Below are 15,495 nucleotides of genomic sequence, written 5' to 3' on the forward strand. Positions count from 1 at the left end.
CAGCACTGCACGAACTGCTTTGCCTGTGCTGGGACGAGGGAGCAGTACCACAAGACATGCGCAATGCCAATATCATCACCCTCTATAAGAACAAGGGTGACCGCGGTGACTGCAACAACTACCGTGGAATCTCCCTGCTCAGCATAGTGGGGAAAGTCTTCGCTCGAGTCACTTTAAACAGGCTCCAGAAGCTGGCTGAGCGTGTCTACCCTGAGGCACAGTGTGGCTTTCGAGCAGAGAGATCCACCATTGACATGCTGTTCTCCCTTCGCCAGCTACAGGAGAAATGCCGTGAACAACAGATGCCCCCCTACGTTGCTTTCATTGATCTCACCAAAGCCTTTGACCTCGTCAGCAGACGTGGTCTCTTCAGACTACCAGAAAAGAGTGGATGCGCACCAAAGCTACTAAGTATCATCACCTCATTCCATGACAATATGAAAGGCACAATTCAGCATAGTGGCACCTCATCAGACCCCTTTCCTATCCTGAGTGGCGTGAAACAGGGCTGTGTTCTCGCACCCACACTTTTTGGGATCATCTTCGCCCTGGCTGCTCTCACATGCGTTCAAGTCTTCAGAAGAAGGAATTTTCCTCCACACAAGATCAGGTGGCAGGTTATTCAACCTTGCCCGTCTTCGAGCGAAGACCAAAGTTCAGAAAGTCCTCATCAGGGAACTTCTCTTTGCTGACCATGCTGCATTAACATCTCACACTGAAGAGTGTCTGCAGAGAATCATCGACAGGATTGTGGCTGCCTGCACCGAATTTGGCCTAACCATCAGCCTCAAGAAAACGAACATCATGGGACAGGACGTCAGAAGTGCCCCATCCATAAATATCGGCGACCACGCTCTGGAAGTGGTTCAAGAGTTCACCTACCTAGGCTCAACTATCACCAGTAACCTGTCTCTCGATGCAGAATTCAACAAGCGCATGGGAAAGGCTTCCACTGCTATGTCCAGACTGGCCAAGAGTGTGGGAAAATAGCGCACTGACACAGAATACAAAAGTCTAAGTGTATCAAGCCTGTGACCTCAGTACCTTGCTCTACAGCAGCGAGGCCTGGACAACGTATGCCCTCCAAGAGCGACGTCTCAATTCATTCCATCTTCGCTGCCTCCGGAGAATCCTTGGCATCAGGTGGCAGGACCGTATCTCCAACACAGAAGTCCTCGAGGTGGCCAACATCCCGAGCATATACACCCTACTAAGCCAGCGGTGCCTGTGATGGCTTGGCATGTGAGCCGCATGGAAGATGGCAGGATCCCCAAGGACACATTGTACAGCGAGCTCGTCACTGGTATCAGACCCACCGGCCGTCCTTGTCTCCGCTTTAAAGACGTCTGCAAACGCGACATGAAGTCCTGTGACACTGATCACAAGTCGTGGAAGTCAGTTGCCAGCGATCGCCAGAGCTGGCGGGCAAGCATAAAGGCGGGGCTAAAGCGTGGTGAGTCGAAGAGACTTAGCAGTTGGCAAGAAAAAAAGAGAGAAGCGCAAGGGGAGTGCCAACTGTGTAACAGCCCAGACAACCAATTTTATCTGCAGCACCTGTGGAAGAGTCTGTCACTCTAGAATTGGCCTTTATAGCCACTCCAGGCACTGCTTCACAAACCACTGACCACCTCCAGGCGCTTACCCATTGTCTCTCGAGACAAGGAGGCCAAAGAAGTGAAGACGACGATTTTTGGTCAGACTAACATGAACAGCCCATGGGTTTGGTCAGCATTAATCTTACAATGGAACAGACCATTCCAACTACTTGACCTTGCACATGGATTTTTCTCTTAATTTCTTACCATAGAAGCTGGAGACATGAATGGCTGACCCTTTGATTTCTTCGCCACAGCGATTAGTCAGTAGATCTATCAATAAAACCAGCTACCTCCCTTCTGCCCCCTGCTAAAAGTAGATGCTCCGCAGATATTCCACACCACATTCCAATGAACAGGATAATCCAAATGCTGATAGGTTGTAGGAATTGTAAATTGAGGTAACTACTGATGTAAGTTTCTGTGAACAAATCTTCAGTGTCTAAGCTCATTAATATATAAACTTTTTTGTTTTAAAAAGTTGCAGCATTTAGCTGTAAAGTGAATTTTAAACTTTGTGAACCCACTTTAAAACACACTACTTAAATGTAGTTTATTTCCAAATCAGTACCACCTTCTCTCGGACAACTAGATGGGTGGTTAATGGTCGGCACAGACTCGGTGGGCCGAAGGGCCTGTTTCAGTGCTGTATCTCTAAATCAAATAAATCAAAATCAAACTAGGAATGGGCAAAAATGGTAGCCTTGATAGCAACACCAATAGGGATGCAAGAACAGAGACCTGGCGGTGTACAAGTCTTTAAAAGTGACAGGACAAGTTGAGAAAGCTGTTAGAAAGGCATACTTTATGAAGTGAGGCAAAGAGAACCAAAGCAAGAAAGTTAAATGCTTATAAAATACTGTTTAGGCCTCAGCTGGAGTATTGTGGCCAATTCTGGGCACAACATTTTAGGAAGGATGGCAAGGCCTTAGAGAGGGTGCAGAGGAGATTTACTGGAATGGTACCAGGGATGAGGAACTTCAGTTATGCAGATAAACTAGAGAAGCTGGCGGTGCTCTCCTTAGACCAGAGAAGGTAAGGGGACATAGAGGAGTCCAAAATCTTGAAGGTTTTGGAAAAAGAGGAAGTAAGGAGAAACTGTTTCGAGTTTTTTTTTTAGAGATACAGCACTGAAACAGGCCCTTCGGCCCACCGAGTCTGTGCTGACCATCAACCACCCATTTATACTAATCCTACACTAATCCCATATTCCTACCACATCCCCACCTGTCCCTATATTTCCCTACCACCTACCTATACTAGGGGCAATTTATAATGGCCAATTAACCTAACAACCTGCAAGTCTTTGGCATGTGGGAGGAAACCGGAGCACCCGGAGGAAACCCACGCAGACACAGCGAGAACTTGCAAACTCCACACAGGCAGTACCCAGAATTGAAGCCGGGTCGCTGGAGCTGTGAGGCTGCGGTGCTAACCACTGCGCCGCCCCGAAAGGTCAGTAACCAGAGGGGACAGATTTAAGTTAATTGACAAAGAACAAGCAGCGCCTTGAGGAAAAAAAATTACACGGCAAGTTCTGATGATCTGGAATGCACTGCCTAAGAGGGTGATGGAAGTAGACTCAATAATTACTTTCAATGGGGAATTAGATAAATACTTGAAAAGGAAAAATTTAATGGGCCATGGGAAAGAGCAAGGGAGTGGGACTAATTGAATAGCTTTTTCAAAGAGCCAGCACAGGCCGAAGTGTCAAATGGCCTCCTTCTGTGCTGCAAAATTCTGTGATATACTGAGAATGAATTTTAAATTGAAAATTGAAATGAAACTATGAGCTTAATATTCACTTTTTCTTTCTGGTCAGCCCAACTGAAATGTGACCAGCACCATCCTAGAACAAGGCCAGCATCTCAGCAAGCTTTAACTTACTGCGAATATTAGAGTTTTTTTGTGTGGATGATAAATTGGTAGTTTGACCTCTGACTGTGCCCAGCAGTTAGTCTGTAGGGCTGCCAATTCAATGGCTCCAATGCTGCTACTAATGGATTGCTATCAGACAACCCTGTGCTGGTGTAAACAAACACAATTCTTCCCACTATAGGCGAATCATTACTGAAAATGCTGAAATTAGACTTGGACCTAAATTCTTCATTGAGAGACAATGCAAGTTTAAGAGGAATTGGAGTCTTGGGAATATTAGTGCCCAGCTTTGTCAATCTTTCATAGGAACATAGGAACAGGAGTAGGCCATTCAGTCCATTGAGCGTGCTCCGCCATTCAACTAGATCATGGCTGATCATCCACCTCAATGTCACTTTCCCACGCAATCCCCATATCCCTTGATGTCATTGGTATCAATATATCTATCGAGTTCTGTCTTGAACATGCTCAATGATTGCACTTCCACAGCCCTCTGAGGTAGAGAACTCCAAAGATTCACCACCCGCTGAGTGAAGAAATTCCTTCTCATCTCAGTTTTAAAGGGCATACCCCTTATTCTGAGACTATGTTCCCTGGTTCTAGACTCATCAGCCAGGGGAAACATCCTATCTACATCCACCCTGTCACACTCTAAGAATATCATAAGTTTCAATGAGATCACCTCTCATTCTTTGAAACTGTAGCGAATACTGACCCAGTTTCCTCAATCTCTCCTCATAGGACAATCCCGCCATCCCAGGGATTAATCTGGTGAACCTCCGTTGCACTCCCCCTATGACAAGCATATCCTTCCTTAGATGAGACGACCAAAACTGTACACAATACTCCAGGTGCGGTCTCATCCATTTAAGAAAGATGAGGCCTACTCGATGTGTACTATATCAACTGGTTTGAAGTAAATTAGAATTGAGCTCAGATATCCATCTTGTTTAAGACACTTCTTAAAACCTACCTCTTTGACCAAGCTTTTGGTCATCTGACCCAATATCTCCTTTTGTGGCTTGGTATCATACTTTGCTTTATAATGCTCCTGTAAAGCACCTTGGGACGTTTTATTATGTTAAAGGTGCTATATAAATACAAGTTGTTAAAATTGAGCTCAAGCAAACAGGGTTTTATTTGCTGAGTTGACGTTTCACTAAGTTAGAACACTATATAAATGAAAGTAGTTATGGTTATTGGAAAGGATCATGATGGACAATCCAAATTTTAAAACCAGGAGCTAGTGTCACCAGAAGCCAAAGAGGAGTTAATGGAGCTCAACAAAACAAAAGAGGCCTCAGTGTTCCAAACACACTGCACTACGTCAAATGCAATAACAAAGGCAAGAGTCTAGTATAAATGACACTGATTTACAGTGGAGAAAATAATAATGAATAAAAACATTCATTTTAGGGTGTGCAAATAACAGACAAAACTGTTGCCAATTACCGGACAAAAAGTACTAAGAACGTAGGTCAGGATGAGGTACTATGCAGAACCCAAAAACAAGCACAAATTGCCAATTCTTTAAAAGACGATGCCCCCTATTTGTAAATGGAAGGTAAATAAAAAGATCCTTTTTTAGTTATCACTTCCATGTTTTGACAAAACCTAAAGAATGACAAGAAGCTAGCACAAAACAAATCATATTTAAAATAGAACAAGTTGAATAAATTACATGATTAGCCAAGTCAGCTTTACATTGATGTCTGCAGCACCAGCTTCTGAACCAAAAAATGCATACAAAACTCCAGGTTGGATACCTTCACACTATTCAAATTCACTGCTTGAAACAAAGGGGCTAATCCAAATAATTACTCTCAGCAACTCAAGAGCTCTCACAATTCACCTTGAAAACCTACCATGTCAAACTTACTTTCAATTAATAACCAAGGAGACAGTGGCACAGCAGTCATGTTACTGGACTAGTAATCCAGAGGCCCTGACTAATGCTCTGGGGTACACAAGTTCAAATCCCACTACAACAGCTGGGATGGAATTTAAATTCAATTAATAAATATATCTGGATCTATATCTAGTCTCAGCAATGCTGACCAGATTGTCATGAAAACCCATCTGGTTCACCAATATCCTTTGGGGAAGAAAATCTGCCTTCCTTACCAAGTGACTCCAGAAGCACAGCAATGTGGTTGACTCTGAACTGCCCTCTGAAATGGCTTAGCAAGCCATGCAGTTGTACCAAACCACTACAGAAAAGTCAAAAAGAACAAAACTGGACGGTCCACCCGGCATCAACCCAGGCACTGGAAACCACAACAGTCCTGTCCATTGAACCCTGAAAAGTCCTGCTCACTAACATCTGGCACTTGTGCCAAAATTGGGAGAAATGTCCCACAAACTAGTCAAGCAACAGCCTGACAGTCATACGCACCAAATCAATGCGTACAGCCAATGTCCCAAACTCCATCACCATCCCTGGGTCTGTCCTGCTGGTGGGACAGGACATACCACAAAGAGGTGGCGGCACAGTGGTATAAAGTTCCGAGGAAGTTGTCCTGACAGTCCTCAAAATTGACTCCTGACACCATGAAGTTTCATGGCATCAGGTTAAACGTGGGCGAGAAAATCTCCTGCTGATTACCACCTACCACCCTCCCTCAGCTGTTGAATACCACTTGGAAGAAGCACTAAGGGTAGCAAGGGTACAGAATGACTTCAATGCCCATCACCAAGAGTCGCTTGAAAGCACCACTACTAATCGAGCTGGCCAAGTCCTGAAGGACATAACTGCCAGACTGGACCTGCAGTAGGTGGTGAGAACCAACAAAAAGGAAAAAAACCTGTTGGATCTCACCCTCACCAATCTACCTGTCACAGATGCATCTGTCCATGATAGTATTGGCAGGAGTGACCACCATACAGTCCTTATGGAGAGGAGGGGACACTATCCATCGTGCTTTGTGTCACTACTATCGTGCTAAATGGGATAGATTCAGAACAGATCCAGCAGCTCAAAACTGGACATCCATGAGGCACTGTGGGCCATCAGAATTGTATTCAACCACAATCTGTAACCTCATGGTCTGGCATATCCCTCACTCTTCTATTCAACCCTGGTTCAATGAGGGGTGTCATAGAGCATGCCACGAGCAGCACCTAAAAATGAGGTAACAATCTGGCGAAGCTACACTGCAGGACTATATGCATGCTAACCAGCAGAAGCAGCATGCATAAACAGAGCTAAGCAATCCCACAACCAATGGATCAGATCAAGGCTCTGCAATCCTGCCAAGTCCAGTCATGAATGGTGGTGGACAATTAAAAACTAACCAGAGAAGGCAGCTCCACAAACATCCCCATCCTCAATGATCCTGCAAGTCAGTATAAAAGGCTGAAACATTTGCAACCATCTTCAGCCAGAAGTGCCGAATGGATGATCTATCTCAGCGTCGTCCCGAGGTCCCCAGCATCAAACCAGATGCCAGTCTTCAGCTAATTTGATCCACGCCACATGATATCAAGTAACCACTGAAGGTGCTGGATACAACAAAAGCTATGGGCCCTGACTATATCACAGCTGTAGTACTGAAGACATGTGCTCCAGAACTTGCCGCACCCCTAGACAAGTAGTTCCAGTACAGCTACAACACTGGCATCTACCCGGCAATGTGGAAAATTGCCCAGGTATGTTCCGTCCACAAAAAGCAGGACAAATTCAATCCAGTCAATTACCGCCCCATCAATCTACTCTCGATCAGCAGCAAAGCGACGGAAGGAGTCGTCAACAGCGCGATCAAGCAGCACTTACTCAGCAATAATCTGCTCAGTTAGGGCTCCGCCAGGACCACTTGGTTCCTGACTGCATTACAGCCTTGGTCCAAACATGGACAAAACAGCTGAATTCCAGAGGTGAGGCGAGAGCAAATGCCCTTGACATCAAGGCAGAATTTGACCAAGCTAGCATCAGGGAGACCTAGCAAAACTGAAGACAATGGGGATCAGGGGAAAACTCTCCACTGGTTGGGAGTCATACCTAGCATGAAGGAACACGGCTGTGGTTGCTGGAGGCCAAACATTTAGGCCCCAAGACATCACTGCAGGAGTTCCTCAGGGTAGTGTTCTACCTAGGCCCAACCATCTTCAGCTGCTTCATCAATGACCTTCCCTCCATCATAAGGTCAGAACTGGGGATGTTTGCACAGTGTTCAGTATCATTCGCGACCCTGCAGATACTGAAGCAGTCCATGTGCAAGTGCAGCAAGACTTGGACAATATCCAGGCTCAGGCTGTGGCCTTGACATTCAATGACATTACCATCGCTGAATTCCCCATCAACATCCTGAGAGTTACCAATGACCAGTCGCATAAAAACTGTGACTACAACAGCAGGTCAGAGGCTGGGAATTCTGCAGCAAGTAACTCACCTCCTGACTCCCAAAGCCTGTCCTCCATTTACAAGGAACAAGTCAGGAGTGTGATGGAAAACTCTCCACTTGCCTGGATGAGTACAGCTCCAACATTCAAGAAGCTCGACACCATCCAGGACGAAGCAGCATGCTTGACAGGCACCCCATTCACCACCTTAAACATTCACTCCCTCCACCACCGATGCACAGTAGCAGCAGTGTGTACCATATACAAAGATGTACTACAGCAACTCGCCAAGCCTCCTTTGACAGCACTTTTCAAACCCCCGACCTCTACCACCTAGAAGGACAAGGGCAGCAGACATATGGGAACACCACCACCTGCAAGTTCCCCTCCAAGCCACACATCCTGACTTGGAACTATATTGCTGTTCTTTCACTGTCGCTGGGTCAAAATCCTGGAACTCCTTTCCCAATAGCACTGTGGATGTGTCTACACCACACAGACTGCAGCAGTTCGAGAAAGTGGCTCACCACCACCTTCTCAACGGCAACTGGGGATCGGCAACAAATGCTGGCCTTGCCAGCGACGCTCACATCCCATGAAAAGTACAAAAGTAAATAAAGGGGAGAAAAATTAATTCAGATCACTTTGTTTGAAACAATAATCCAACAAAAAAAGGTACAATAAGTTTTACCAGATGCTGTATATTATAAATCAGTGTCTTTGGCTATTCCGCTGTGCTACAAAAAAAAAAAGACTGCAAAAAAATTCTGCCACCTCCAGATACTTACACGCTACTATCCGTCAGTGACATGGTATCTGCATCACTTGACATGCTCTGCTGCTCGCTGTCATTAGCGCTTGTTGCTGGTGCCAATGCATACCCTGTGTTGACGTAGTAAGGGTTGACAGGTTCCCGCCATGACCCATGTCTGGATAAAAAAAAAAAGAGAAAAACACATTATGCAAAATCATGTTAAAATAAGTAACCATGGTTTATCCATCTTAGAAAACACTAAGTAGCATGGCCTACTGAGAATCCATCGCTCAATGAATTCAATCAATGCCTTATGAGTGAATGCGTCATCAAAATGTCTGGTTATTTTCCCAGTAGTAAAGAAAGCATGACTATTCACACGTCCCAAATAAACCTAGCAGACAAAGCAAGTTAATGAGTTTAATCTCATACTGCAATTGAGTGCCAATCATAATTTCAGATTTGAGTGATTAAAACTAAATCGGTCCCAGTATCAGATACTGCGAATACCCCACAATCATACCCAGCACTGAAATTTAGAACTCATACCCAACTTACCAAAATCAAGCTTTTAACTATCTAGTCCAAACATAGTTTCAGGTTGTTATATATGTTATATATTGTTATACTATCTGTAAAGTGTTAGGAACTAATTAGCTAGGAGCTAGTTGTTATGTGCAAGTGTTCCAGTAGGGGGCCACATTCACAGCTGCGCTGGGGAGTCATGTTATATGTAACACACGAACCAGTTGAATCAGGTTCTACAGCACAGAACATGGTGCTGGAATAAACAAGACTAACTCCAGCCTTTTCCAAGTTTAAACTATGATTCTTTCCAACATCTGGGAACCAGAAAAACAACAAAGACAAAACAGATTTTCGACTGGATGTTGAGACCTCAAGACATGTATACCCTTTCAAATTGTGCTGACATGGATTCAGTAGCATTGTTCTTGCCAATCACAAAATCGGAAACTACTGCTGCAGAATCAATGTCTGCAGAACCCATGATATCTCAAAACAAATACTGTAATAGCAAGTTACATTTTTGAAATAAATCACTTTACTCAAGAACTTCTAAGATATCAATTCGAAAAGCACCCCATTGCAATTGGGGCCTTGCTTGGACTGTGCAGATGTGATTAGTAAACCCTGCAACTGTACTGGGAAAAGTATCCAGTTGAAGACCAAACTTTTGAGACAGGCTGCTGCCTTAAAAGTAAAAACATTAAATCAAGACATTATTAAATGTGTTTTCCATGTTCAATCACTCTTAAAACCTTATTGGAAATTTCAGCTGAGAAAGAAATGACAGATGGTTTTTTTAAAAAAACTGATTTGCTTTGTTTGGTTGGCTAGCATTCTATAACTTAACAGCTGTTACACCAGTAAATAACAAAAGAATAAATTTGTGTATTACACAATCTATTGGAGGAACTTTGCTGGAGGTGGAATAAATTTGTGCATCATGCAATCTGTTGAAAGATAGACTTGTATGGTTGATGATGACCAAGTCCAATACACAAACATTACAGAGTGTGTTACAGGATGTGCAACTGCTTAATTTTATTCAAGAGGTCAATCACGATACTGGCTCTGCGCTCCATATCAGTCTTCATCTGCCAGGTAAAGGTGCAAGAGATATGCCAGAGCAGTGTTCAGGAGGTGCTGGGATTTGTCCAATGATTTGGTATTGCCTGAAGTCTTCAATATGATAATGGTAAAGGCTTCGGTCAACAGAACAAAAGTGAGTATGTGTAAGTGTATGAGTGAGTGTATGCTGTTTTGTGATTGGCTCCTGGTTGACCTGTCCCTTACCGGCACGCGCTCACACAGCCGTAAGAAAATGTAAATATTCTAATTACTAGCAACATAAAAAGGATACTAAAGAGAGCTTTCAAAATTCAACTCATTTGTATTTTTTCAAATTTGAAAGAAACGAATGAGGTAAACTTCAAAAAGCACATTAAACTGAGACAGATATAGCTTTTTCTCATTTCACCAGAGTTCATTTTTTAAAAAAAGTGAATTTGCAAGGAAGCAGACTAACGTTCTGATGAAAGGTCACAGACCTGAAACGTTAACTCTGTTTCTCTCTACACATATGCTGCCAGACCTGCTGAGAATTTCCAGCACTTTCTGTTCTCACTTCAGAGTTCCAGCAACTGCAGTATTTTGCTCTAATATTATGCTCTAATTATCGTTTGATTATCTGTTTTATGTTCATAGTGAGAAAATGCAAACCCAAAATATTGATTGAGGACATGCTGGAAAAACTGCTGACAGGATCATAAAGATAGAAATGTCAACTAATTCAATTTCAAAAGTTGTTACAGTTGATAATTATGGGAAACAGAATTCTTGATGTGAGATGCTGCACACAGCGATCTCTGATAATGTATCAAGGCAGACTTGCTAATTATAGTTTCTAAAGAATGTGCCCAACATATGGATCGTTCAGATGTCAAAATGCAATTTCTATGCAACCACCAGCATAATTTATTAAAAATCACTTCTTCCGTGAAGGCTGTAACTTAAAAGGTTTGCTGCAATGTAAACAAATTTGCAGTAGCTTAATTCCTCAGATATTTAAAAGGCGGCTGTTATTCATTTTCCCTCACTATATTTTATAATTACTTTTACTTTATAAAGTTAAAATATTGAGGGCTTTGTCAAATGTACTATTTCAGCTAATTCCAAATAAAATTCTGCAGTGATGTAATGTTTACAGAAAACATCTCAGCTGTATGCATAATTGATATGAGTAAAATACTGGCTTCCGATTATACAGTTTTAACATGTTAATGCATCTAATTGTAAACCAGTAACCTTTAAAAGTTAAGGGTAAATGCATGGATAGTAAAATACAGAAGTCGTAATAAATTGATATATTTAACTAATTTAGGTATTGCATCTCTGTAAAATCAGCAAAAGCTCATTTACAATGCAGGATATTAAACTGAACTGGATCTTTTTCCTAGTTATATGAATTCAGTTGTTTTTTCAATTCAAAGAATTTTAAGCTGCAAATGACAACCTAATTCAGATTGCATCATCTCTTTACTGTGGCAACCATATTAATATGGATGATCAAGAGACTCCATAAAGAGACTGCTTTTATTTAGCATTTTGGTACAAAGGTGGTACCAAAGTAGCTGTCCAGTATGCTCTTGTTGGAGTTCTTGTCTAGTTTTGTGGGGGAAAAGTGCGTGGGTTACTTTCATTAACTCAAATATCAGAAAAACTGAAAATTCGTATGACCAATTTGTTCTACAAAGATACATATGGATAAAAAGGAATAAATCTCAGCATCAAGTGCTAGAATTAGAGGTTTTTGTTGCATAATATAATATGCTCGTTACATTGATATGCAATCTTGAAGTATTTTGTTTATTTGCTGAATATAAAACTAATGCAATAGTAAAGGGCAGATTTTATTTCCACTGTGCAAGAATCTTCATGAATAGTAACAGGTTAAGTACTTTAACTAGGTCTCATTCATTTATGAACCCAGAAATTAAAAGATGATTTCAAGAAGAATTTACTTAGACGGGTATAGTGAAAAGTATTTTGCTGCACTTATGTTACAGAAACTAGAATCTACAGAAAATCAGTGCCATTTAAAAACTAACTGCATACAGATTGTTATATAATTGTTTATATTTGCAAGTTGTTGGGGTGGGCGAGTGCGGGGAGGGATAGCATATTCATGGAACTTTAAAAACATGTTATATGCCCACTGCCCAAGCATAGTGTACGCCCACAACATTTACAATATTCACAGGTTGGGGCATCCCCTGCAAAAATGCAAAATCTGCTCCCAACAAACATGAACAGCACTGATGTACTTCAGTTAAACAAAAGACATTCTGAACACTTTCAATAGATTTCATCGGTGCTCTAAGGAATACCATCAGTTACACAGAAAAAAAGTAAAGATTAGGGCTTTGCAAGTCAATTTTGTAATCAAATTGTTTTTTTATATTGCCCCATTGTTAGACTTCGATGTATTTTGTTGGTTAGCAGAGCACACTGGACATGAATACAAGATGCCACAGAATGATAGGATGCAGAATCATTTCCTCCCATACTACTATGTTCCTGATCATTGCTATACTGTCATGGGGAGGCATAAAGCATAAGTTAAGCACTTCTTAACAAGAGAAAAGAACTCTAATAAGTGGCATGCATGGATTGCTTTTTCAAATCAGAGTAGGAATGTTCAACTCCTTGGAGCTGAGGACTAGGTTCATGTATTAATTTGCAGCTCACTTGCTGGTTTTATGTAGTAATGGAAGTCCGTGTACACAAAAAAAGTGAGACCCCACAAGGCCCTCTCACTCCTTTCTCAGTCCCTTTTCCCAACCACTCCCCTCCTTTGAAGTCTCGCTCTTTTGCTGGCCTCTTCTCTGTCCCGAACACACTTTTTTCTCTCTCCCCCTCCATTTTTAGGTCACAATATATCTTTAAAGGGTCCATTATCTTCAAGAATTTAATCCCTGCTTCAAAAGAAAGTTGCTCTGTGAGCATGAGCAGTGGGAGAGATCTAGCTGTGTCCATTAGAACAGTATGGGGTGGAAGACAGAATGCTTCAGCTCTTAAAAATTGTCAGGCTAGTGACTGAAAAAGGCTGCGCCCTGATGGGTGATCAGAGAGCAACCTTTTGCAGTCTTTCAGTGCCAGGAGCTTTATGCATCTTGAAGGTGCTGGTTGCCTTTGTGCACATGCAAAGAGCGCTGACAGGACCTTTGCAGGCCTCAAATTAGCCTGCAGGCTGCATATGGCCTGTGGCCACATCTTGAACATCACTGCACTGTAGAGGCCTTGGGGAAAATTTCATACTGATGCATAATTGAAGAGGAAAGGGAGAGAAAAGCAAAAAAATTAGAACAAAATATCCTTAAAAATATTCATTAGCAGTCATGGAAATGTGTCAGTTATGGAGAACATCTCCAAATTTTCATTCAACAGAAAATGTACACCAAAATCCAGCAAGAAGTGGCCATTTGCTTCTATGCACTACCAAAAAGTGCATTCACTTTTGGAGCAGGGATAAATCTTCAAGAAAGCCAATCCTTGTAATTTTTGTTCTGTTATTGTAATAAAGTCAACAATGTACAGAAGTCTAAACATTCAGCTTGATTACAGGTATACAGGTACAACAGGTATACTGTTTTGGATACTGTTGCGGGGGACGACTTACCAGGGGTAAGCAATGGGGTACAGGTATCTGGCACAGAGTCTGTCCCTGTTGCTCAGAAGGGAAAGGGGAAGAGGAGCAGAGCATTAGTCATTGGGGACTCCATAGTTAGGGGAACAGATAGGAGGTTCTGTGGGAACGAGAGAGACTCACGGTTGGTATGTTGCCTCCCAGGTGCCAGGGTTCGTGATGTCTCGGATCGTGTTTTTGGGATCCTTAAGGGGGAGGGGGAGCAGCCCCAAGTCGTGGTCCACATAGGCACCAACGACATAGGTAGGAAGAGAGATGGGGATTTAAGACAGAAATTCAGGGAGCTAGGGTGGAAGCTTAGAGCGAGAACAAACAGAGTTGTTATCTCTGGGTTGTTGCCCGTGCCACGTGATAGCGAAGTGAGGAATAGGGAGAGAGAGGAGTTGAACACGTGGCTGCAGGGATGGTGCAGGAGGGAGGGTTTTGGTTTCCTGGATAACTGGGGCTCTTTCTGGGGTAGGTGGGACCTCTACAAACAGGATGGTCTTCACCTGAACCAGAGGGGTACCAATATCCTGGGGGGGGGGAAGATTTGCTAGTGCTCTTCGGGGGGGTTTAAACTAATTCAGCAGGGGGATGGGAACCTACATTGTAGTGCCAGTGTACAGGATGTTGAGAGTAGTGACGTCAGGGATAAGGTTACAAGGACGCAAGAGGGCACTGGCAAGCAAGAACCTGGTTTAAAGTGTGTCTACTTCAACGCCAGGAGCATCCGGAATAAGGTGGGTGAGCTTGCAGCATGAGTTGGTACCTGGGATCTCGATGTAGTGGCCATTTCGGAGACATGGGTAGAGCAGGGGCAGGAATGGATGTTGCAGGTTCCAGGATTTAGATGTTTCAGTAAGAACAGAGAAGATGGTAAAAGAGGGGGGGGGTGTGGCATTGTTAATCAAGGAGAGTATTACAGCGACAGAAAGGACGTTTGAGGACACGTCTACTGAGGTAGTATGGGCTGAGGTTAGAAACAGGAGAGGTGAGGTCACCCTGTTGGGAGTCTTTTATAGACCTCCAAATAGTTCCAGAGATGTAGAGGAAAGGATAGCGAAGATGATTCTCGACAGGGGCGAGAGTAACAGGGTAGTTGTTATGGGGGACTTTAACTTTCCAAATATCGACTGGAAATACTATAATTCGAGTACTTTAGATGGGTCAGTTTTTGTCCAGTGTGTGCAGGAGGGTTTTCTGACACAGTATGTAGACAGGCCAACCAGGGGCGATGCCACATTGGATTTGGTACTGGGTAATGAACCCGGCCAGGTGTTAGATTTAGATGTAGATGAGCACTTTGGTGATAGTGATCACAATTCGGTTAGGTTTACCTTAGCAATGGGCAGGGACAGGTATATACCGCAGGGCAAGAATTATAGCTGGGGGAAAGGAAATTATGATGCGATTAGGCAAGATTAAGGATGCGTAGGATGGGGAAGGAAACTGCAGGGGATGGGAACAATCGAAATGTGGAGCTTATTCAAAGAGCAGCTACTGCGTGTCCTTGATAAGTATGTACCTGTGAGGCAGGGAGGAAGTTGTCGAGCGAGGGAGCCGTGGTTTACTAAAGAAGTTGAAGCGCTTGTCAAGAGGAAGAAGGCGGCTTATGTTAGGATGAGACGTGAAGGCTCAGTTAGGGCGCTTGAGAGTTACAAGCTAGCCAGGAAGGATCTAAAGGGAGAGCTAAGAAGAGCAAGGAGAGGACACGAGAA

General features: G+C 43.1%; 1 protein-coding gene across 5 annotated transcripts in view; it reads right to left on the reverse strand.

The window, feature by feature from the left end:
- axin1 (axin 1) overlaps positions 1-15,495 on the reverse strand; it is a 132,685-nt gene that overhangs the window by 64,353 nt on the left and 52,837 nt on the right. For all 5 annotated transcript variants that reach the window (XM_068056465.1, XM_068056466.1, XM_068056461.1 and 2 more), the window contains exon 3: positions 8,600-8,740. In XM_068056465.1, the coding sequence (XP_067912566.1) occupies positions 8,600-8,740 (141 nt within the window). The remainder of the gene's footprint in view (positions 1-8,599; positions 8,741-15,495) is intronic.

This window comes from Heterodontus francisci, chromosome 24 (assembly GCF_036365525.1).
Source record: "Heterodontus francisci isolate sHetFra1 chromosome 24, sHetFra1.hap1, whole genome shotgun sequence".
Taxonomy (NCBI): Eukaryota; Metazoa; Chordata; class Chondrichthyes; order Heterodontiformes; family Heterodontidae; genus Heterodontus; species Heterodontus francisci.